Genomic DNA, 25,082 nt, shown 5'->3' with positions numbered 1-25,082 from the left:
ATATATATATATATATATATATATATATATATATATATATATATATATATATATATATATATATCGAAACATACTGTATAAGGGTCAGCCACACTTATGCCCTTGATTGTGTGTGTATATATATGTACTTTAAAGTCACATTCAGAAGTGTGATGTGAAACTCTGTAGGAAGGCATCAATAAATAGAGATGTCGGTCAGTCTTGTCTGTCCGTCCGTGTCCCTGGGTCTGCCGCGTTACACAGCTCCAGCCGTCTGTCAGTCATTCTTCGAGTTCTGTGCTGCGTCCAGGTTCACCACCTGGAGCTCCGTCAGGTTACTGCTGCTGCCGCTCGACTGCTGGCCAATCACCATCTGGAGCACAACACAGCTACGTCAGGAGGCGTCACAGACAGCCAATCACATGTCATCACATCACACAACACCTGGCACAGATGGAAATCCTGCTACGCTACATGCTGTTTATCTTGGAGTAGTGTGAAGCTGCAACAGAAGCTGGTGTTTTCTACAATATCTAAACGAATGGTTCACCCAAAAATGAAAATTCTGCCATAATCTATACTGCTAATGGAAAGTCCAGGGAAGGTTTGTAGGCTACAAACATTTCTGGAGCTAGACAGTAAAAATACTAAGTATATGGGACATCTTAAATCATAAAAAAACTGGGATTCACTGGGGCTCCGAAGCTAGAAGCGTTATGTGGTTATGTCTATTGCGAATTGAGACTTGGATTATGCCTTTCATTCTTCTTTTTTTTTTTTTTTTTTTACATTTTAAGTGCCCATCTACTTCAGTTTGTAAGGAGAATGTTGCCACAATCTTTTGCTGTAAAGCTCCAGAAATGTTTTGTGCATACGAAAATTCACCCGACTTTCCATCCGCATGAGGGTGAGGAGAAAGTGACACAATATTTGGGTGAACTTATCCTACAAGTTATTAACTATGAAATCATATTCTTCAAAGAAACTAAGCCTGTTATAAGACAAAAATAACCTGAAGTTTTAAGGATTTTTCCGGTTTTGAAATCTAAATATCTACATATTTATATTAAATTCCCCACAAGTTTCATCATGGATCTGGTCTTTTATAATGTAAATAAAACACATTCAAGTTTTTCTTTTCCATGCGATTCTACAGCCGTGTTTTGTTATATCTACTGGGTGTGTATTTTGGTGCAAATCACAGGTAAAACAAACTGCCAGCCGATTGTCTTCATTCATACAAAGAGGTGCGGGGAGACAACCCCGTGGCCTGTGTGTGCCAGTGCTCTGTTAGGATGCATTAGTGCAGCGGTCACGTGGCATGCTGGTTGCATAGGGAATATGAGAGTTTCACTTGTAAAATGCAGATCTTGCCGTACTGGGTGTAGCTGCACCGCTGAGACAGGGATCTGCACCGTGCCTGGAGGTGCTGTGAGGAACACCTGAGGGACAGCACCTGAGGGTGGGGAAAACACATGATGGTCCATCTGCATATTCTCAAGAGTTATGTTAATTTGACAGCCAGTAACTAGTCTGTGTGTCTCACCTGTGTCTTGGCCCTGTGCGTGGGACACCTGCATGGCCGAGGTGCCCTGGGAGAAGGCGTTGAGCACAGCTAGCCCCCCGTCCAGGGACGGCGTGGAGGCGTACATCACTGTGTGGGGGCTGGGGTACATCATGTGACCTGCCACAGATGTTGGCACCGACGAGGTGACAATGGTTGCTGGGAGACTCACCGTTGCTGGAAGGAGAGCAAGGGAGGAGGGGGGGTGTAGGGATGGAAAAAGCACATGTCATGCTGAGGGCAAGAGGTGTGTATGTTTGTTGGCCAGCAGGTGGCGCTTACTGCCCATCTTAAAATTCAACTTGTGCCGTATGCAGTGGCACAAAAACACAACTCATTTGAAACTAGAGCAGATTGGAACAGGGAGAGAAACAAAATGACACAATGTCACTTTAAAGAGGCTTTGGATGCAGTTCATCAAACTTTTAAATGGAACTTCTCTAAGAAAACATACACATTCTCATCCAGAGGGTTAAAATCTGAATAATGAGACGGGACAACAGATTGGTTCTGACTTACCAGTAGAGTTTGTGGAGGTGTGGGAGATCTCTGGGCTGCTGTCACTGTTGGAGGTGGACTGAGTGTTGGGGTGGACCTGGATAGCCTGGAGCTGCTGGGGAACCCCTGCTCCTAGAGACACACAAAGGGCAAACAGCCACTCCAGTAAGTCATCTAACACCCCACACAAGGAGCAGCGGGAGCTGCAGTAGGAGTACGGGGAGAGCAGCAGTGGGGGTGGCATATGGCAGCACTGGCAGTAGAAGCATTGGCAGTAATATTAGTTGAGGGAGAAGTCGTCGCCAAAGTAGCATTAGTAATCCCAGCATTAGGTGCATGATTATTAGTCATAGCAGGAGACGTAGCATTAGCAGAGCTATCAGCGGCAGCTCCGTGCTGATATGAGTATGATTAGTAGAAGCAGGCGGAGTGGTGGCAGCATGCAGAGCAGGTCACCTGTGAGAGAGACAGCAGCAGGGAAGCGGAAGACAGCCTGCTGTCCCTGCTGAGGCTGCGGGGCGGCGGCCAGGGCCTGACCATGCTGCCCCTGGAGGGCCAGGGAGTGCTGCTGCAGCTGGCTCAGAGGAATGGTGGGGGTGCCGGGAGGGAGAGGAGTGCCTGCTGGAGGGGCACAGAGACACACAGAGGGGGATAAGACTGAATGCAGAAGGATAGTACAGTTTGAAAAGGTGCGACTAACTTCAATGTATACGATGCAAAATATGATCTCTCTCCATAATCACTTCTGACCCACTGGAAGTGTGTGGCAGTGTCAGGATCTGCAGAGACCCTGTCCTCTGCCTGGATTTTTCTATGCTTGGGAAGATTCTGGATGTTGACAATTCCGGGAAAAAGTGGCGGCTCACCAACCCCAAGTGTCAGTATTTGACGGTTTATTTCACTCTTGAATTCACTACCAACAGCAACGACAAATCCTGCATGGTGTGCCTTTAATGTCAGCCTGAGTACAGTTCTACAAAAGATCCACTAGGGGTGGGCGATCTGATGATTTTAGATCTGGATTGATCTTGAATGAGTCCATAGTGTACTTTTCAGGTGAATCATAGAGATCGGAATATTTGATGTCTTCTTACCTTTGTTTGCAAACAAACCAAGAATTGTGCCAACTACATGGCAAGATTGCAACATCACACTGCTTCAAATTACTTACACATTACTTTAGGCAAAATCGTAGAAAATGATAGGCTATTTCAAGTCTAGCTAGATCTCAATTAATATTGTGGATTTTGATTGCCATTTCATAATTAATCAATCTAGTTCTTGATGATTGCAACAATGACTGATTCCAATGTTCGAGTCATAGATAACAAAAGTTCAATGTGGTGTTCCGTACTGTACCCTGTGTTTCTCATAGCTACACATTGTCTGTAATAGAAATGGACAGATAAAAGGTTTTTCTTTTGCAGATAATGATTAAAAACATTCCATAAGTTGATCGAGGTGAACTCTCATCGGGATAATTGTGAATTGAGATAATCAAGAGTATCCTCACATAAATGACTGTAAAGAGTGCAATTAAATTAGAGTACTAAGAGAAAAGTTTTTAAAACATTTTGATCCTTTAAAACTGATAAATAATAATAATAATAATAATAATAATAATAATAATAATAATAATAATAATAATTGAATTATATCATGGTGGACATGGTACTAGTGAAATGAAATTTTCATATTGTCCCATGTCTAATGTGCAACACTGAGGTCTGTAGAGTTTGTCTTCCTAAAAAAGAAAATCGATTATTGAAAAATGTTTAATTTGCGAATTGTTTATTTCCACATTCATCCACGTGTTCTTCCTCTGCATGTGAAAACGCTGCTTCATCGCACTTTTAGTTGTTAAACTAACAATGCCACTCCAGCTTAAGCTACCCTGTCAGGTTTTTAAGTTTAATTCTTAATAAAAAGCCAGTAAAATTGAAGCAAATGTTAAATAACACTTCAGCAATCATGTAGGCATAAAAACTCATTCAAGTGACGCATACTGTGTGATATTAAATAGTGATTAAGTGGTTGGATAGCACGTTGACATTTTAGTCGATTCAAACCTGAGTGCAAGAAATGCTAAGAGAGGTAAAAATTAATCAGTGAATGTGTTATGTGACATGTAATGGTGCTAATTCTAACCATGTAGATGGGTGTCATTTTGGTTCATTGTGTATGTGGCATGAGTTTTAAATTTAAAAAAAAAAAAAAACTCTTCTTCGAGAAATAGCTAGAACGTCTAGAATATAGAACGTGACTGTGGAGTCACACCCTCACATTTGGTCATATGCTCCATAGACAGTTGCTGCAGGAGGGTGGGCAGGCCCTGTCAAGCTGTCAACTGAGGAGGTTTTCGTGTGGGAGGGTGTGTTATTCCACCTGGCACTGCTGCTATGTGCCAGACAGGTGGTGAAGAGGAGAGCGGGAGTGAGCGGGTAGAAGAGAGGGAGGGAGGGGGTGGGGAGAGAGAGAAGGTTGTAGAAGGAAGTAGAAGGATGAGGAAGATAGAGAAAGAGAAAAACAGGGTGGCTGGACAGAGAGACTGCCTGGCTGTCCTTCAGCTGTCAGTCAAAATGACATACAGGACCCATTAGTGGACATTGTGTGTCTGTCTGTTCAGCTGCTGCAGACAAACACTGCAACAGTGAGCTAAGTACAACACTGACGAGCGCTGAGGCCCTCACAGGTGCAACACAGACTCTTGTCTTGATGATAACAGCATACGCTGTAGAAAAGATTGCACCGGTCAGCATTTAAGTGTCGAGCCGCCTTTCAAATTGTCCATGTCATCACAGTCCAAATAGATGTTCCAGAGCAATGGGAAACCTTATACAGATGAGTAGGGCCTGGTTACATGGCCTTAAAACAATAATGCGATATTTTACAGCTTACTGAGATGCAAAATATATACCTTGATATTAAGAAATCTCCTCAAAGCACTTAATACATTCTAGGACTGGGTGACAAAATCAAATATAACAATATTTTTGATGAAATAGCCCAACAGATGAGAATGAAAAATGAAAAATTCAAATATTCTGCACGTCTTTGGGGGAGTTGTGACCTCTTAGCGTCCCCCAGGCCCCACTCGGAGACCCACAGACCCACAGACCCAGAGTACTTTCCATCACATCCACCATGAAACAGAAGAGTAATGAATAATTACTGGGGAAGGCCAATTTGGAAACTCTTCAGGGATCCTCAAATCAGAACCTGCTGCCCCAAAGTCCTCCCTGAGTTGGCGCAGTAGAGTTCCCTTGTGTTTCAGAGTGTGTCTGTGAAGTCCCCCCTTAATGAAGGGTCATGTCTAGTTCAGGACCACTCTGTCACTAAGCCCAGTCCGCTTCAATTATAATTTTAGCACAAGCCACCGATCCTTCATTGAATATTCATGACTAATTATGGGCCGTGTTCGTCAGCCCTCATTGCCAGGTCTATTGTGTCCCTCTCACCTAATTATTCCTGTCCCTGAGTGACAATCAAAGGCAGGGCCGCTTGCCAGTAGACGTGGCTTCCCTGCATGCTGGGGGCTTTGTAGCACCCGAGGGCGCTGAGTGTTGTTGACCAGCTATAAGGGGCTGTTGTGTGATGTAAACAGCTCGAAGACAGAGAGGCACGACCACTCTGAGAAGACACGGCGATCACGCCGAGGCGCCATTCAAATTCTAATCAGCTAATAAGCTCGACACACGGTGACATTAACAAAACATGAAGGCCATTTTCATTCTAAAGGGTGAGGTTGGGACAAACAAACCATGAAGAAAAGAATGAAGAGGCGCACCAGAGCTGCTCTCCTACATACCGGGCATGAAGGTGAAGCCGCTGGGCAGCTGCATGACCCCTGTGGAGGCGCCGGCGGTCTTGAGGACGGTACCGTTGGCGCTGATGTTGCCGCCGGCCGAGACGGGCGCCAGGTAGTTGGTGATGGGAAACGAAGGTCCGCTGCTCACCTGCATGGTGGTGGAGGTGGTGGGCACCGTGGACTGGGCGCTGCTGGTAGTGCCTGGTAGGCCGGCTACCGTGAACGTCGGCTTCAGTGTATCCTGTGGGAGGAAGCAAAGACGTTGAGCAGGAGGAAGACGACCACTGAGCTGAAGAATTCTCAAGGGATCTTAATATTGGACTTAAGAGAAGTAACAATACTATTTTGTCCTTCCCGGTAACATTTCTGGTACCTGAACGTTTTTTTTTGGGCGATACAAAAAAAAAAAATAATAATAATTTCTTCATTTTACAACCTCAAGTGTTTAAAAAGTTCTGATTTTAAAAGTGCTTAACAAACACAAATAATATTTTAAATCTAAAATATTGTGGTATCATAAAAACAATTATAGAATAAAAGTTTACAAAATGATTGTTACTAGGCTGACATTTGTTGGAAGGCAACAGTCCACACAGCCAGTTCTGTTTGTTAAAAAAATATGACAGATCTTTGGCAGCAGTCACAGTCGCACCCCGGAGCCGTGATTCATAAACTAAAAAAGGAACTCACAAGAGACGGTTTTAAAAGAGAAAAGTGAAGCAACAGCAGACGCCTTCAATTCCCACAATGCAACTCAAAACGCTTAATAAATGATGTCAGTGTGTCCATGATATCCACATCTACAATGTGTAACTCAGGCTTTCTGTTAGATTTGTTAAGTTTCACCAAAACGACACAGAGCCGCTTTAAGTGATATTGGTTATCACCGTTTATTTATTTTATTGTATTCATTCGCTCCATTTTATGTAATGTGTGTTGCTGTTGCACGGGGGATAGGCAGGGTGGATGGGGACAGAAAATACAATAAATGGTGACCTGTCAATCCGATGTTGTGCATTTGCTCATGCCTTTCACTGATATATGTTTTGTTTTGTTTTTTTTCCAAAGCATTTTTTAAGTCTGAGACCAAAATCAACATCTTAACTTGTAAACTGATCTTGATTTGTAAAATATGCGGAGTGCCCTTTTAAGATATATTTTTTTTGACTACTTTGAAGTTGTTGGCACTTCAAACTGATGCACTAGTCTTTACTCTGCTCTGCTGCGACCCATTTATTCCAGCTGCAAAACCAACATCAGGAGGGTTTCACATGAGGACACCTAAAACAACACCATTAATGGGGCTTTTCCTCTTTGAGCAGCTGAAAGCAGGGTGGGCAGGAGGAGGGGGCTCTAACACTTGCAGTATTTTCACGGATCAATGGCTGGGTGACAGAAAGCAGAGAGGGTTTTAATAGACTCAGGATTAATGGCATAAACAAGGTAAGGGAAACGGGCCGGGACCTCTCTAACTGCATCCATATGTAAAATTATTATCAGCGCTGGTAACATTTCACTAAGCAATGCCATTTTTAAAAGTCTCCGAAGAGAAATAAGTTGCATTAATTGACATCATTTCACTGCGCTCGTCTTTTTGTTGAGTTACTATGACAACCAACTGACCGCAACTAACGTGGCATCCCGGTGAACGGCGTGGAAATGGGGCACACGAGATGCTCACATAAACTTAAGATGAAAAGGAGGGGAGACACAGCGTTGCACCATACACTAATGTGAGCATCCATTGAACAGCAGAGCAGGATGTGTTGGTGAGTGGGCTGCAGGATGAGAGCTGGGTGGGCGTTCAACTGGGACGATAAAGCACATCTAAAACCCACCGTGCCCGTTTCTACGCACTTACACAAACACTTAGCACTTGATAGTAACGATCTGTTGCAGCAGAACGGGAATGAGCCTGAGCATTAGAAGGCATGTAAGAGTGTATATTTTCCTGTGGGTTCAATGTTCTTTGAGGGTTTGATTAAGCACAGAGATGCTGTTGAGACCTATTAATACAGGCTGAATGTTCCTTTACTGAGTTACAGTATGTTAGTGCAAGGCAAAGAGAAGTTGCATGCTGTATGTCACGCCTCTTAGCTCTTTTCCTGTCAGTTATACAGACCGATAAAAAGGCATTGCATTATGTATCTATTGGAAGCCTGTTTGTTCGTATCTTATTTATAGATTTACAGTTAAATTGCCGTGGGGGGTACCACTCAGTCTGTGAAGAAATAAGCTAAAGGGGCACCTCGGTAAATAAATGGTTACTGCGCATGCCACATGGCTACATGTTTTTTTTGCAATATTGTAGGTATGATTAGCCTTTCAAGACATCAGCAGAAGGTATTGTTTCTGCTATGCTCCCCTACTCATACTGTATGATATATAATGTTAAGTAATTGTTGGTTTTTTTCCTTGGTTGATCTGGCTTTCCTCGTTTATTCTAATGCTAATGAGCGGCTGGGGTTGTTTTTACCAGATCTGTTTGTATATTTGCTTTGTGTGTGTGTGTTGTTGTTTTTTGGTATGGTTTAAAAAAAATAATAAAATATTTTATTGAATTATTTTCAAAAAAATTACGGAGTAAGGAAACAAACTCTCTTCATTTTCATGACTCAATAAACTGAATGAACAAACTGACCTTAGAGGTCAACACAGGCTCATACTGTTGACTTTGTTTATATGTGGCGGACCATGCCACCTTTCTAGCTTCAAACAATGTTCTGGGGACTTTATTTTCCTCTGAGAGCAGCTTGTTTATTTAGTTATGGAAATGTTTGTATTATCACCTGATTAATGCTGTAAATATTAAATTTCTGAGTTTGAATTTCTTCTCCAAAACAACAAAGTGCCCCTTTAAAGACACTGTATTTAAAACACTTGTGTCCCTTTCATCTATTATGGTTATCATTAACTTGGTACACCATTTGTTAGCTGTCCATAATGTATTGAAGTGAAATATTACAATTCACATATAAACTATGGTACCATCCTAAGTGTGAACCCAGTTTCCCAGTGCTATTTACATTTTGTTGGCCATTTTTGGGCAACTTCCTGGTGACAAACTTGCAAATATTTGTGCTAAACTGGCTCAACTGTATCATTGAGCGAGAAATTGCAGGCTCAGCTTAGACTTCAGCTCCCTTCTCCTCGCACACACCTTCGCAGACCTTGTCCTTTGGATGATCCTGCCTCAGAATTGGGACAAAGCTATTGTGTCATAGATGTAAAGCACTCCACACAGTGCAGCAGTATAACACATGAGGTGAGTGAATGATACAACTGGGGTGTCTGGAAACGGCATACATTGAAGGAGAGAGTGAAGGAGGATTGTGGCTTGTAAAAAGTCATTATTGATAACAGAAAGGTAGCAGAGAAGCAGGCTAGGCCAACCTGTCTTAGCAAAGCATTGTTGGTTTTTATATGTGACTGATTACATGGGTGAGAGGTGGAGGATCCGGCATGGACTCCACTGATAAGGCCTTCCAACCACACACTACCATGCAAACATGCACATGGAGCTACTGTACGGACTGGCCACCAGTCTAGAGCAACATTAATGCCTGCTCACATCTCAGTGTTACAGATAGTCTGCTAGCATGGCTCACTACAATGACAAAACATTTTGTTTTTATTCGATGAGATAAAACACTCAGATGATTAACACATAGCCAAGGGTGTTGCAGTAAACTCTACTGGGACTCAGATGGCTCAGCAGGTGGTGTCTTATACAAGCTGCTCTGAATCCACAAGAGTTTACAAAACCAAAACCACACAGTGCTGAGCAGTGAATTAGCTGGTCTACAGCTCAGATCCTGGCCCTGCTGAGGGGCTCTGACAGTCCAAGGTCCTTTACCTCTTTAGTTAAACAGCAGCTGGAAAGTCAAAGGGGGAGGGGCACACAGAGGACTCACAGTTGTTCTGCCCTCTTAACTTGAGAGTAAAACTGAGTAAATTCACACCGTCATTCGTCTGCAGTCCAACAATTAGGCCTATCGTTTAGCACAGAGTGATTACTGACAGCTGTCACCACCACTTCATTCTCCCAGGAAACGTAACAATTTGGTTTAAGTCACAGCTGTTTTGTTAATGTTCACTAAAACTAGGGGTGGGTGATCTGGCCAAAATATCATGATCTCACTTTTGAAATGCCCTGTAAACTATAGCCAGACCTGAAATAGCCTATGGAGCTAGCTACAACTCAATTTGCAGTGATCACAACTCGTCACAAAAGGACGAGCCAGGTGAAGTGATTGGACCAGTCAGCATAATCATCTAGTTGGCTACATCACTCTAATGGTTTCACGTGGCAACGATCTGGTTATTAATTAGGGTACTGAAGTTTGGACAAGTTACAACTTCAAGATCACTCACCATCTAAAATCATCATAACAGCCACCCTTAACTAAAAGTTAAAGGCGACTTAGTTTGCTTTAGCATGTTTTTTCCACTCACTTCAGTGTGTTATATATGTTTTTGTGCGTGTAAAAGATCTTGAGTTAAAGAGGTCAAAGCCCACACCAACAGAAGCTCCTTTCTCCCACAGAAAACACTGCTCCTGAAACACCTCGTTAGTAGTTCCGCCTTTAATTCTGTGACTTTGTGAAATCACACTATGGTACCATGTTATGCATTTCCATAATGTGAGCTTAGCAGATAGTTTGGCGCGTGAGAATTGATTTAGCACAGCTGCTCTGCTGCTGATAGCGGCGCTGGGTCAGGTGTGTGAGAGCTGACCAATCAGAGCAGACTGGGTATTTAGGAGGGAGGGCCTTAAAGAGACAGGAGCTAAAACAGAGCGTGTCAGACAGAGGGGGAACACAGTACTGCACCACTGGACAGTATGAGAACACTGATGTTTATTACAGCATTAACACATGTAAACCTATGAATATGTCTTTAATATAGACAAATAAGAAAAACTTGCTCTAGATCAGCATATCAATTAAATGTTTTACTAAACATCATCACAACAGGATAAAATAATTCATCTTTAATATGGTTACAGTAGAAGAGCAAAAAAGAGCAAAAATCAACTGGTCTACTTAACGCTGACGACAAGGTAGCTGTAGAAAGCTAACAGCGGTGTGCTCACAAGTAGCTCTTCTTAGCCAAAGTAAGCAGGGGATAGTGTGTGTCTGAGTGTGGCAGGCGAAGCAGAGAAAGACCTGTGTGAGGTTAGGGACAGGGGACAGGATAGGGGAGTGACAGAGAGTACAAACAGCTGAGGGCACGGACAGCTGGCGGGAAACCCGAGCACCTCTGAGGGGGAATTAACCCTTTGCGGGCCAGCTGAAGCAGCACGAGGGCACGTGTGACGGCAGACGCCATCTGACTTTTCGCACTTCTCACCACTGGGGCCCTGCAAGAACAACTGAATTCCTGTAATGGATTGAGAGAAAGGCTTCATCTTCTCCAACAGCCACCCCTACAACACATCATGTAGGTTCTCTGTGGTAATCCAGGTCTAGTCAAACTGCTTATATCTCTGTGACCTACATAGGAAGCTTCCACTGACCTACTGCTTTGTTTGACCATCTCCATGAGTATCCTTTAAACTGGCCAATCCATAAACAGCCCTGGCTTTTAGTTCAGAGTCAAGGCAGTGCATAGTAAACATGTGCTGCAGTGGTGTAATGCATTCCTTCGGACCAGTAGTGAGAGCAGAGAATCATGTTTGATGAAGCCAAAGGGCTCAGCGCCGTCACTTCCTCCTCAGGTCCTGTACATCTCCTGCTCCTTTACACACCGTCACCATCATACTATCCACATCACTATCAACGGACACCTCACCTGTAATCTTCAAAAAAGTCCAGCAAGTGTGATAGGTAGATATAACAGCTTGGAGCTGAAGCAATTAGTCAATTAAGCGATTTTTCTTACTTGATCTACTTTGATAACTAGTAATTTCCATACTAAAAGAGCCAAATGTTACCTGGCTCTAGTTTCTTAATTCCGAAGATTTGGTGATTTTCACGAAATGTTATATTAAATATAATTTTTTGTCTGTTTTTTTTTTTCTTATTATTTTAATTTTAAAATCAGACAACATTAGCAACTTAAAGATGTCACCTTGCATTAATAAATTCTTCCATACAATCAACTGATTAATCAAGGAAAATGACATGAGCTGGTAGTGAATACCATCGCTCTATAGGGTGCATACCTCTGCCGAGTCCTAATAGTCCCTGTTTGCACTCAATTGTTTAAATTTCTTTAATTTGATCCCAGATCCTCTTTTTACCTCGGTTTTAAATTAACCTTACAATCACTGCTCTTTTCGCTCAATCAGGGACCGACCTGGGAAAACACGCCACCTAGTACAATGATGTACCAGGACCTAACAAATGAAGTCACAATTTATAGTCGTGTGAACGAAGGGGCTGTGTCGTCTGGAATAAGCAATGGATCCTCTGGAGTCAGCATGTCATGGGGAGAGGCAGTCTAAGTAGTAGTCCATTTTACAAGAGAGGGACATTATTTAACTCACGCAACAGATATCTTAAGTGTTAAACATTCTGCCCCTCCTCTATCAACAGCCAACATACAATAAATCACAATATAAAAAGGATCAGGAGACAGACTCTACACAGCCTCCAAAGTTTCTTTTGGTTAAAAGTGGCAAACATTTGATCTTAGCTTTTTCAAAGATTTTTCAATGTGCCGTTTTCCAAAATTTAGTGCGGTTTGAAGGTTTCTATTTATAGTAAAGGGATAAACGCCTCCATTGCCCTCCTTCACAGACAGACGGAAGACCCTGTATTTAAAAAAGACAAGGAAATGAGAGAGTAATTAAAAAGAGAAGGACACAAATGATTCCCTATTCATGAGGGATTAATCATTCCAAATTGAAGGTGACAACTGGCAGGCTGGGGCCAGTGCTGGCTGGGGAGCCCATTGTGCAGTTTACTGGTGCCTGGTCCTCGTCTAATCTCCCATTTGCTGGCTCCCATCTCCCAGTCTGTCACCCTGCCAGCAACATGGAATTTGCAGCTCCATTTGGGACTGCTAAAAAAGGCAAGGCAGCCCAAGTGGAGGAGGTGCAGCCAATGGCGTCTGACCTGTCCAGTTGCTTGCTGTAAAATAAAGGGGAGGAAGGAGGGGGGAGGTGACATAACGCTGCTTCCCCCCCCCTTGAACGCAGCCAACATGCCGCTCTCCCTCTGACACCACCACCACCTTTCTCTTCGTACAACAGCCTGGTGATAAGAGCGCATATCTGAGCAAATTAACTTTCCATTATCTCAGAGATTCTCTCTTGTCACCCACTTCAAACCACGAACAACAGTTAGACGGGAAGACAGAAGAAAAAAGTGTCAAAAGATAAAAACTTCATGTTGTGATAATTAATTATCAAATCTCTTCTCAAGGAGACAAATTCAAATTCATACACATTTATAGGCATACAATGTGTTGAGCACAGACACTGTGGAAGTGGTCACAGGACGTCTAATAGAGCCACAACGCAGGGGGAAAAAAAACACAAAAAAAACACATATGTCAGCTGCTGGTCAGGACAGTGGCCTCAGTCTGGATGCTTTCAGTTGCAAAGACAGAGTGATCTGTGCTAATGAGGAGAACAGCAAATAAACTTCACCAGGATTACAAAACAGCAGTGGCACTGACAGCCAGAGCAGCAGGAAGAGAGAGGGATGGAGGGAAGAGGAGGGGAAAACCAGGAGACTGATATGGAGAAATCTGTCCTAAACTGGATCCTCTAAGCAAACATGAGTTGTGGGATTTGCCAACCCAGTCCAAAAATATCCCAAAAAGCATAAAAACATCTGTACTGTAGGCCTGTCTGATGTCAAGAAGCAGCCACAGAGGCAATAAAAAGGGAGGGGTTTCCAGATAAAGTGAGTCACGCACCTTAAATTTAAGGTCTTATCACCTTAAAACTGAATCTTGCTCGGCTAAAAGACACGATCTTCCACGTGTGACCGCTAAAAGTAGATTCTAAAGAGAAGCACGTGCGCATCAGTCTCACTGCTCGTTTTTGTCAGTTGAGGTCTGGTGACATGACCAACAAATTAAGAGTCATCAGACCAATCAGCAGATGATGAGATGATAAGAGTGTGACTCAGCCTTTTCAAACACTCACACAGAGCTACCGACTACAAATACACGTCGCTGCAGCATTATACGAAGCACGACTCTCAACTGCACGATCCATTACTCGCCTTAAAATCTATTTATCAACTAATTTAGGAAAATAGTTCAGGAGATATTTGATAACATTTCCAGAGAGGCCACCATGTTTTTTATTTTCTTTACAGCCTAGTTGAAAATATTTTTGCCTTGAGCCAATTCAGTCACGTTGTTACATGCTGAACGGCTTCGCCAGGCTTTTATTTTGATTGACTAGAACCAAAGCATGGAGCTTTCTGTTTCAATGTATCATTATGAGGGTAATGTTCATTGCACAGTACATGTATACAGAATAATGAAACCATCAGTGTTTACATTGATTCCCTATAAACCTTGCTGCCATTTCCAAAAGGAAGGTGAACTCATGATCCATTTCTGTCATACGCTAAATGTTTGAATAAACTCATGTTTTGTCCCAGTCGTTGCGATTTATGACTCTGAGGAAAATGGAAATGATTCCAGTTGTCTTTAAAATAATATCATTTAGAAAATGCTAGAGGGAAAGTTGTCTGTTGGCACTTTAAAGATACACAAGCCGATCCAGCTGAACAATGTCAGTGCTGATACCAACATTATTAAGCCGGTCATATATGGCCGACCCACACTAAACTGCAACGGTTATAGTCAACACATTTTAGGTGAAAGAAAACTATCAACTTATTTTAAACAATAAATCTTTTTTTTGGTAATTTTTTACCAAAAATCACCTGTTAGTTCAAGCTTTTTAAACGAGGGGATGTGCTGCTTTACATTTCTGACAGTAAGTAAAGAGTCTTTGGGTTTCGGATGGTTTGTTGGACAAAAGAAGCAATTAGAAGACTTCAGTTTGGGCTCTGGAATTTTGGATGAGCAGATTCTCCATTTTTTTGACAATCTATAGACTGCTTTCATTTACATTCAGTCAGTCATGATGGGCGACTGACTCAATTTTCTTTGCACAATACATGATAATATTACATCACTCTCAGAGAACATGTTTGGTGGATAGCCAATATTAACATTTTAAACAACATCTATAAAACTCCAATATACCACTAGAACACTTATTGGCCTGATCGGAGCCAACATTTAGCATTTTCCTGATTAACGGCATGGGTGTTTTTTGTGTATGATTGCTAACAAAATAAATGAATCCAAAAATGTAAAACCTTGCTCTGATGCAGCATCCTTTCTCTGTTTCTAGTCAGCACTCTTTGGCCTCAGAAAGTCCCAAAACACGATCTGATTGGCTATTACTTGTGGCGTGTAACCAATCCTCACCAAATAATCTGAATCTGAATCTGCAAAGTAACTAGTTACTAAAGTTAGCAAAAAAATAATGTAGTGGAGTGTTAGTATAAAGAGGCATTTTACTGCAAACGTATATCGGTTCCAAATAATGGTCTCCTCGATTACTAATGATTGGTATTGGCCCTGAAAAAAACACATGGGTCAATCCCTATTAGCCATGATACTATTTTTCTTTCCAAATTACACAACTAGATGACAAAATAGATGCAGAGTTCTATCACCAAATGCCATTGATATTTTAAAATCTTGCGTCCCTCTTTTAATCCTCCAAGAGTATTAAAGGATACTAGCACCAGAATTTATGCTGTCACATGATATCATGAGCATCGCTTACAGCATTAAATCATGTCTGCTTCACTTATCTCCCGAGTCTCTCTCTTCTGCTTTTCCAAAATGTCCTCCACTTCCCCCACCAGCCGTCGCAGACCCTGAACTGTTTAGACTAGCTTGGACCGTATGTATGACATACGGCCCTCTTGATGAATCATGTCGAGACGCTGCAGAGGTGCACGCAGCCACAGACCTACTGCATAGAAATGATCATTTGAGGCCTCCGTATACACCTGCTGGGTCCTAACCTTAACAGCGCTGATCCTGACATGGATCATGCAGTGGTGATTTCTACTGTAAGCAGTGTTCACGGGGCCCATGCTGGACTCCCACACTCTGGACTACAGCGGGGAGGGCACAGGTCACAGCGTCCCTGCCAGCCACCTAAATAGACATCACATGAAACGTAAAAGTATCGCTCAAATGTTTCCAGTCGACCTGCTCATATCTACATCCATACCTCTCCTCCATATCACTAAATGAGTTGTGGGGGTGGGTGGGTGGGTGGGGGGGATCACAGGACTCCAAAGACAGCTGCAGCTTATAAGGAATGTGAGGGGCCTCAGCCAAGAGAGCAGGCAGGGAAACCATACCATATATGGCAACAGAGGCAGAATCTAATTTTTATCAATGAGCAGAGGCGGCATGAGAGTGGCTTAACATGCGAAGGTTGAGCTCCCATCCCTGACGGTGTATGGTACGTGTTAGCTAGTGCCTTGTAAAAACAGCACGCAAGCCTAACAGGCGTGGAGGTGTCTTCAAAGGGGCGTATTTAAGCTGTGTAAACAGCAGAGGTGATCTCGGCTTCCCGGCACGTGAACTCACCAAAGTGCGGAGAGTAAAGAGTGTCGGCTGACGAGTTTATCGCATCGCTACTTGCATGTAGTGTGAAAACACAGGAACACTTTTTTTTCTGTTTTAAGAACTTTTAGAAGGTTAACAAATTTGAAGAATGCACCAAATGCGTCATATTCCAATATTTTCAGAAATATATGTGAACTCAGATTTTCATCCACGGGCAAAAGACAGCTCCATCGCAAAAATCTAAGATAAACACAAAGTCCTCTATCCAAAAGACTGCGTGTTTCTCCTGCTAACACAACCCAGACCTGCTGTGATTTATCTCTGAGAGCGTTACGAGGCTTTCCTGGATGAGAGGTCACAAAGGTAAAGTGCAGACAGCTCCCTTCGGTAAGTGGGATAATACTACACATTTGATCTGGCTCTCCCTGCACTGTACAGCCCTTTGAAGGACTGGTCAGACTTTTTGGTTTAATTCAAACGAATGACTTGGTGCTCAGAACCAAACCGCTGAGCCCAAAACCCGAGGCCTCACATCTAACAGGCAAAAGTTCAGAAGGGTGTTTACAATAGGACGAAGATGATTTTCCACAACTGCTCGTGGGTTTGATTTATTTGCTCTCCTCGTGTGCTCGTCTGGCCTTTTTTGGAGAGATTTCCCACTAAACCCCATGAGCGACTCTCTGGTGCTTTATCAGTTCTGTTTTTGTTTTTTGTTTTGTTTAAATTTGCAGTGCAATTCATGCCTCATTGAGATTAACACTTTGTTTTTTGGGGATTGACAGCTCAGATTTTCCCAAAAGAGAAGAAGCTTGCCCTTATTTTTGACTCTCACCTTTGTGTCGCCCATACTCTCCGATTCAGACACCTGGTAGGTGAGGTCCGTCTCCTCGAAGCCCGTGGCACTCATGCGCTGGTCCATGGAGGGATCCGAGCGCGGCGGTGAGTCCGGTGAGTTGAGGCATGTTTGGATCAGGGCTTTGCCTGTTTCGCTTGTGATCATGGGTTGGAGTTTGCGGGTGGCGAAAGTATAGACGTGGCCTGTTTCGCTGGCCACGAGCAGCAGGACCTGGGTTCCCGTCAGGGTGGAGAGTTCGTAGGCCTAGGAGACAGAAAGAAGAAAATGTCAAACATCAGAGGATGGGCTAATAATCAGGCTAGAAATCAAAAGTACTGACACTGATACTTTTACAATGTGTTTAAACGATATGAAATCCATGCATGAAAATATTGAAAGTAGGGCTATCCCTTCTTTTCAATATGGACTAGTCTGGAATTTATTTTCACAATTAATTTTTTTATTTTAGAAAATCTCAGAACATTGCGAAAAAATCATCATCATGATGTCCCAGAGCCCAAAGTGACGTCTTCAAATGGCTCCTTTTGTCCAACCAACAGTCCAAAACCCAAAGACTCTTCATTTACCATCATTACTGACAAAAAGAAGCAGCAAATCCTCACATTTATAGAAGCTGGAATCGGCAAATGTTTAACATGTTGAAAGAATTACTAAAAAAAATAAAATTCTGGAAAATAGTTTAATTGGTAAAAATTGTCTTTCAATTACAGCCCAACAAACAGATGGGTTGGCCGTTAATTATCGGCCGACAGGAAAATGTTGTTTTTTAAGATTACTGTGCAGTAAAAAATGCTTGATGTGACTTATTAATTATTACATTTTGAGTTAAGTTTACTGCGTTAGTTCACTGATTTTGTTGTTAATTGTCCTGCCTCCATTAAGTCTTTGATGACCACATTTGAGGGATCACTGTAAAAAAAAAAAAAAAATAAGTAAAAAATAAAAATAACTGAACGGCTGATACATCGTTACAGGAATTTTTTACTGGCCCCAATACTGCATATTGGTCAAACTCTACTTTCAATTGGCTAATCAAATAAACAACTGATTGGCGCATTAGATTAGAACTGCAACAAAGCTTTAAAAAAATCAGATCTACAATTAGATTTTCAACCAAAAGCTGCACCAACATTAACATTATTACATGTGTTGGTATGTGTTGTGTTCAGAGACTTTATTAAAAACTTATGTCTGTACCAGATGCAGGTTTTTAGTGACTGTGTTCTAGGGTGCCTCTGACTTTTTCACAATGGTATCAGAGAGACATTTAGTGTCGTTTTTTTTATAGCATTGTGATTAACTTAAAATGCTGGCATTGTTATGACCATATATGGTGCTCTAAATTACGGCTTGGATTACTCTTGTATCACAGACAACGTAATCTCCACTGGAAAGGGAATATAAGAGATTTCAAAGGTGAACCTCTGGAAATAAACAACGTAGCCAAGAAAACACTGAAATCTGAAAATACCCATGTAGTGAACTCTGACGTATAGCAGAAATTAAGCTAAAATAACATGAGATAAGACCCCCAGAATAAAGAGAGTGATATAGCTTTCAGACTGATTGCAGTGGGGGCTTGTGTAGTAACCCAGTCTTGACGAAGGAGCGTGCACACACACACACACGCACAAGGTATTGATTTTAGCACGCAAGAGGTGAAACGTGAGTCTACCCTCTCTGCCTTGTCATTCATTATACAGTATGCACATACACACAAACATTCAGAAACCCCGCGGTAAAGGAGATGCACAATGAGATTCATCCAACACACGGACTACGAGGCTGCACTCAGAGTGAACTCCTGAGACAGCCTTTTTATCTAAATGAGTCATAAGTTATGTGGAGGATGCTTCTGGTACAGTGCCATCGCCATCACCTTGGCGAACACAGTTGCAGCCGCAGCTAGCTGATAAATAAGCCACTGAAAGAGGAGATGAATCGCATTCAAATGTAAGGATTTTATTGAGCTGCTATTAAACGATGCATTCATACTGCTGTGCTCCATTATGGCCCAACACTGTGGTCATTATAGGCTGTATCAGACCAATCCTCCATATCTGGGAACACGCTGAACTCATATTTGCCTTTTGTGTTTAACATCATGACGACAGAGCAGAGGAAGGCTAATGACAGCCGGCTACTGCTACAGGAGCTCAATGCTGCATTTGTTTCACCTGAGCAACCATAATCGTGTGTGTATGTGTATGTGTGTGTGTGTGTGTGTGTGTGTGTGTAAGAACAGTGTTTGAAAAGAAACCTCTCTCTTTCTCCTGCCATTCGTACAATTCACCTCACTGACTGTTAATGCAGAATTATAGGGGCAGCTAATGAACTACACAGCTCCAGTCATGCTCTTCCACTGCCATCTCCCTTGATTAGCTCTGCAGCAGCTTCAGAGGGTCTCTAACAACAGGGCCTGATGTTTGGCCAACATCCAAGGCAGAGAAGGACTCATTTGTCAGCTTAAGTGTGCTAGGTGGCAGCACAAACTAGACCTACACAATGCTTTAATAAGTTTCCTCGCTCCGCTGATTTTCTCATAAATATTCATGGCGGCAGGGTCAACCCAGGCCGTAATTGGTTCCTCTGTCACACAAAACATCCGGAGCCTATATATCAAATAAGGCCGGTGTGTAAGATAAACTCATGGATGCCAACATGGAGATAGGCAGCTTTTTATGGCCCCATTCTTCAGCTTATATCTTTTTTTCTGCTTGTAATTGGAACACTAGTTCCAAAGGCAACCTTGAGATGACACAGTTGATAGCAGAGGTGCAATGATTAATCGATTAGTAGTCTAAACAAACGGATCACCATCCGTTTTTTTAACCAATTGGTCCAATCGATGTTTTTTAGCTTCTTAAAAAAGGCACAATGTGTAAGACATGAAAACATTAAACAAAAATGATCAACAGAATGTTACGCAAGAACAGTTTTGGCATTGTGTCACAGACATCTATGCGTTCTGTTGTACTACTACCTACTACATTTAGCATGCTAACAAGCTAGCTCCCAGCCTGAAAAACCTCTTTCTTCCAGCAGTCCAAAGCTCCTGGATCACTACCCAATATATAATGGACTATATAGTGACTTTGCCATTTTAGAGTGCTGTATGAATGTATAGTGAGATTTATTATACCCTAACCCACAATGCACCGAGAAAAGTAGTGTCCAACCAATGGCCAGTAACCAGGCATTATAGATCATCATGCATTGCACTAGTGGGAAAGGGCAAACAGTCAAAGGTAGTTTCTTCAGCTTGTATGTTTTGTCTGACTACTTAAAACTGGAGTTTAACTGATACTTAATTTTGGGGGGTGACGACGATACCGATAAAATAAAGCATTCTGATATGTTGCAATACTCTCGTAAAAGTATTTATCAAACACTTTGGTCTCAGATACGTAATAGAGGACAGATACTATACAGGTCAACAATGACCTTTATTGTCCAAAACACTAACAAACGTTAGTGGACTGAAACAGTAAACTTCACTGGGAGTTAAGAAATTAAAGATTAACCCTCCCGTCTTTTCTTCATTATAATCTCGACAAAAATTCCACATTTGTGCATATTGGACAAAATATATGATTTATCCGAGATGGGCCAATATCAGCTGATGACCTCAGATGACATAAAAACAAATCTTCACATTAAAAAGAGCTGGAGCCAGTGAATGTGTGACGGACAGTTAGCTTAATCAATCATCTACATTTTAGGGATGAAGTTTCCATCAGTTAACTGATCCATTTTGGTCTAATTGCTTCAGCACTAGACATATCAAAGCAGGAAAAGGCCAAGCGTGAACAATAACATTAATAATGGCTGTGTTCCATTTCAGCAAGTCAGGTTCACAGCAAGGCTTATTGAGGCACTTTAATGGAATGGAGGCAGCATTTGTTATTAATAACACCTGTGCTTTCCCTGCTGTGACAAGTCTACCGAGCATAGTGAGAGAAAGAGCACAAATTAACACCTTGTCCTTCTTTGTGCAAATATAGGAACCAAAATAAAAGGGAACCAGAAGTTTTAATTGAGCAATCCTGCACCACAAATGGAACAACTTGTATCGCGCAAGTGTTTACAAGCATGTAATCTTAACGCACATCACGAGAAGAGAACGAGCAGGCCTGTGCTTCACTCACCACATCCTTCAATATGAAACTAGGCACGTCCTGGAAACCAGTTTGAGACCAGTCTACTATGAGTCTTCCCACTCCACCCACTTGTCAATTTCTGTGATGGCTGACATAGTGTAGGCAACGTTTTCAAAAAAAAAATCTCCATCCGAGCAGCGTGTCAAATAGTGTTCATGTTGTGAAGAGCCTACATAAAGACACCTCAGTTTCCACGACAACAGTCTGGGATGCTTAAAAAAAAAAAAAAAAAAAGACTGCAGAGTGCACAGTACAAGCATTTCGAGGAGTAACAGGAGGAAAACTCTTGCACTACAATGAAGTGAGTTGCCTACGGGTGTTCATTTAAAAAGTCATAATGAAAAATGGTCTACAGTCTACAGCGAAAACAATCGCTGTGCTTCTGGTCACCAGTGGACCTCGACTCCAAATAATCAACTTTAGATGTCATGGCAGCAACTGTGCGCTTGATTTGTGGCTTTCCAGAGGAGCATTGCTTTAATCTTAGGAGACAGTAATGGAGGCGACTGTGACTACCGTGGAGCAACTTCTGTCATCTGTAATGTGCCAGACTCAACTAAACAAATCTGAAACCCAAGTCATCGCTGGCTGGATGAGGCTGGACGCTTGCTTTCAAAATGAACACGGCCATAATGCCTGCACAGACAGGCCCAAGCTCCTCTCTTCTGTGTGACTGCTCCTTGACTGTCCTCTGATCTGCTTCCCTGGGGTTCAGTCAGCTGTTGGAACCTACAGGCTGCTGCTGCTCACCGCCGCATGGCTGCAGCCTGCTACACAGTGACAGAGGGGACAGCCTGCGTGCACTGATGGGAAGTCCTTCACACAGGCCTTGCATGTTTGTCTGTCTCTGTATGTAGATGCATGTGTGCACGAATGTGTGTGTCCATCTTTCTGGGAATCGGTGTGTGTGTGTCATGTGTTAGAGTTGGGGTGGGCTTGGTCATAAATAGAATTGTCATTTGCTCAAGTCTATTTAAAGCACATTGCCTGTCATGTAATGCTCTGACTTCCTCACAGCCAGTCAAGTTTGTGTCATAATTGTCTTCCATCTTGACAAAACTTGATTTTTATGCATTCAACAGCTTCACGATTAAATCTAAGCCCACTATCCTTGTCTTTTACTCTGTGTATTAATGTGACCCTGCAGCACTTTGCCTGCTGGTGTTATGATTGTGCAGATTATCTAGGTGTGACCTCAACCTCTTTGCAGATTCCATGAATGGATGAATGAGTGCACAGCACCGTGTATTATACCGCAGCATATCTAGGCCAAACAACACCTGAGTGACACTCAAATCAAACGCAACTAGAGTTGGATGACATCCAGCACACAGTCACCTGACTCACCTTCTTCATGATACCCGTCTTCCTCTTGCTGAAAGTGGTGTAACGTCTCAACTTGTTGTCAATAAATTCCATCTTTATCTTGACGCGCCCACGTGTCTTCTTCCCCGGCTTTGCCCCGGCGACCCCTCCGGGCACCATGCCGTAGCCTCCGGGAGCGACTCCCACCTCCTGCCCCGTCACCGCGGCTTCCATCTCCCTCTCCCGCTTCACCCCTCTCCTGCTGTCCCCGAGTGAACCCACTGGGTCGTCGTCATCTCCCGAGTCCGAGTCGTTATCCGAGCCGCTGCACATGGGAGCGGGCTCTCTGTCCGGGTCGAACCTGGTTCCGTGAGCCAACACGACCTGGGTGTTCAACCCCACCATGTTGCCCTGGACGGCGGTCTGTAGAGTCACGCCGGCCCCGTTCCCCGGTCTCGCCCCTCTCGGACCACCTGGACCGTTAGCCCCCAGCATCCCGACGGCGTCTCTCTCCCCCTGTCGCCCGGCGGCACCGGCGCTCTCGCTGACCCCCGGTAAAGCTTGCCCTGCTCTGATCAAAACGGGACGTATCCCGCCGCCGAGAACCCCCGAACCGTGTCCCGCGGTACCTCTGCCTGTAGCTGACCCGTTTCCAGATGGTGCCGACCCGACCCGGCTCGGTAACATTCTATTTACTGGACCGAGTCTCTGAACACCAGCCAAACGAGCTGGAGTGTCGCCGCGTTGTCTCGTAAGCGACCGATAAACACGCGCACACGGACGGGCCACAAAATGTAAACAAACCGGGCCGCTTGGTGGTTTGGAGAAGCCAGGAAATAACCGAGACAAACTTTGGAAAGTGATGCTGCCCCCGAGACCCTTCAACCCCGGCTCAGTTTGGTGCGCCCTCCTCCTCTATCTCCAAAACTCCGAGCGCTTTCTCAAAAAGGAAAACGCGAAGAGCGCCCCCCATGCCGCTCCGCCACGTCACGTAGTCCGCCTCGTGAGCCGAAAAAAGAGCGAGCATCGGCCTGCTAGCGCTCGTGATTTCAGCTTAACTTCATCTTTAACGCAGTATTTATCTCTCCACGGCTCAGGGTCGCGTTAAAACGTCTAATTCTAAAGCGGCGTTTACGGCAGCGGAGTGATATTACAACCCAAGAACTACTTCCCTCCTTATAAAGAGATACAATGTTTCCTTATATGGTGCTGTCTCTCCTTATTTGGTGAGTCACAGCGTCGCCTATCGATTGGCTGAGGATTATCTGAGTAGCGCCGTGATTGGTCGAGAGGGCAGGCTCATTGGCATAAATACCAAAATGGTTGCGCTACCGACAACGTCACCGACAACAGGCACAGGCACCAAAATAACAAAACATCCAACTTTTTATTCCCCACAGGTTGCCCAGCGCCGCACCACACACATGTTTTCCCACAGTTTGGAAGCCAAGACATGTCTTTGTCGATATGTGTTGGCCGAAGGAGTTTAAGTGATTCTGAATTACTTGGATCTTGCCCAGTATTTTATTTAACTGTTGGTGGACATACAACCTAAATTTAGATACATTAAGACAGATCACATGCATGATTCGTATATATATATGTGTGTGTGTGTGTGTGTGTGTGTGTGCATCCTATACTTATCTGCTTCCCCTAAAAATATAGCAGATCCACCATATTACCTTGCAGACTAGACCTGCATCACACTACCTTTTATAAGAGCTCCAAGACTAATGTTCACTGTGCTGGCAAGTTGAATAAGTATGTGTTATTAATATTCATGCATTCAACATGTAACCCTGTGTCACTTTCACTTCAGATGCAACTTGTCAGGGCATGAAAAACTGGAATAGACGTTTCTAATAACATTTAAGATCTGTTCAAGTGTCCCAGTAGGTCAAGTGAGGCAGCAGGACACTTAAACTGCAGCAGCTAAATGGAATTCAGCCGTCATCAAGGCTCCTTTCTCGCTGCGACAAGTCCAAAAGGGCTATCACAGGAAAATCTACCAGAAGGCACATTAGTGTACTTATCTGACAGCGTTTGCAATGATGCAACAAACCCAACCCACCTAGTGCTACAGACAGGTTAAAACAAATACAAAATATTTTAGTATTTGAACGTGGTTTCTCTCCCAAGATTGTTCTTGCAAGATGCTACGGGATTTTCATTTGAATGTGTGGGCTTTTATGACCATGAGAACTCCTTGGGGTGGAAATGCACATGGGGAAAAAGTTCTCACAATATATTACACGAGTTGAGGCATCATGTTTCACACCAAGTAACAACAGACACTGAATTATACATATATATATTTTAAAAAGATACCGCCAACATTCT

The 25,082-nt window shown here is 43.1% G+C and overlaps 1 protein-coding gene across 4 annotated transcripts; it reads right to left on the bottom strand.

Moving 5' to 3' along the window:
* Positions 1 to 48: 48 nt before the first annotated feature.
* On the bottom strand, positions 49 to 23,810 carry srfb (serum response factor b). Of its 4 annotated transcripts, none has more exons than XM_030442814.1 (8): positions 22,785 to 23,808; positions 17,254 to 17,520; positions 5,850 to 6,090; positions 2,498 to 2,662; positions 2,063 to 2,173; positions 1,526 to 1,720; positions 1,334 to 1,435; positions 49 to 352 (listed from the first exon to the last, which is right to left on the bottom strand). In XM_030442814.1, exons 1-8 carry the CDS (start codon positions 23,427 to 23,429, stop codon positions 315 to 317), a joined length of 1,764 nt encoding a protein of 587 aa, XP_030298674.1. In that variant the 5' UTR covers positions 23,430 to 23,808; the 3' UTR covers positions 49 to 314. The 4 variants fall into 4 exon arrangements, with proteins under 4 accessions (XP_030298674.1, XP_030298672.1, XP_030298673.1 ...); XM_030442812.1 differs by having other exon boundaries at positions 1,359 to 1,435; positions 22,785 to 23,429; XM_030442813.1 differs by having other exon boundaries at positions 257 to 352; positions 1,359 to 1,435; positions 2,498 to 2,659; positions 22,785 to 23,810.
* Between the last annotated feature and the right edge of the window lie 1,272 nt (positions 23,811 to 25,082).

Source organism: Sparus aurata, chromosome 15, assembly GCF_900880675.1.
Source record: "Sparus aurata chromosome 15, fSpaAur1.1, whole genome shotgun sequence".
NCBI lineage: Eukaryota > Metazoa > Chordata > Actinopteri > Spariformes > Sparidae > Sparus > Sparus aurata.
Note: the sequence above shows the minus strand (reverse complement) of the source record. Positions and strands in the feature narration are given on the sequence as shown.

Coding starts and splice junctions, on each gene's coding strand:
- srfb (XM_030442812.1), bottom strand. CDS start 23,429: ATGTTACCGAGCCGGGTCGGGTCGGCACCATCTGGAAACGGGTCAGCT. Junction 6,091..17,253: donor AGAGTATGGGCGACACAAAG/GTGAGAGTCAAA, acceptor TTCCTCCCACAG/GATACACTGAAGCCGACGTT. Junction 1,436..1,525: donor CGCACAGGGCCAAGACACAG/GTGAGACACACA, acceptor CCCCACCCTCAG/GTGCTGTCCCTCAGGTGTTC.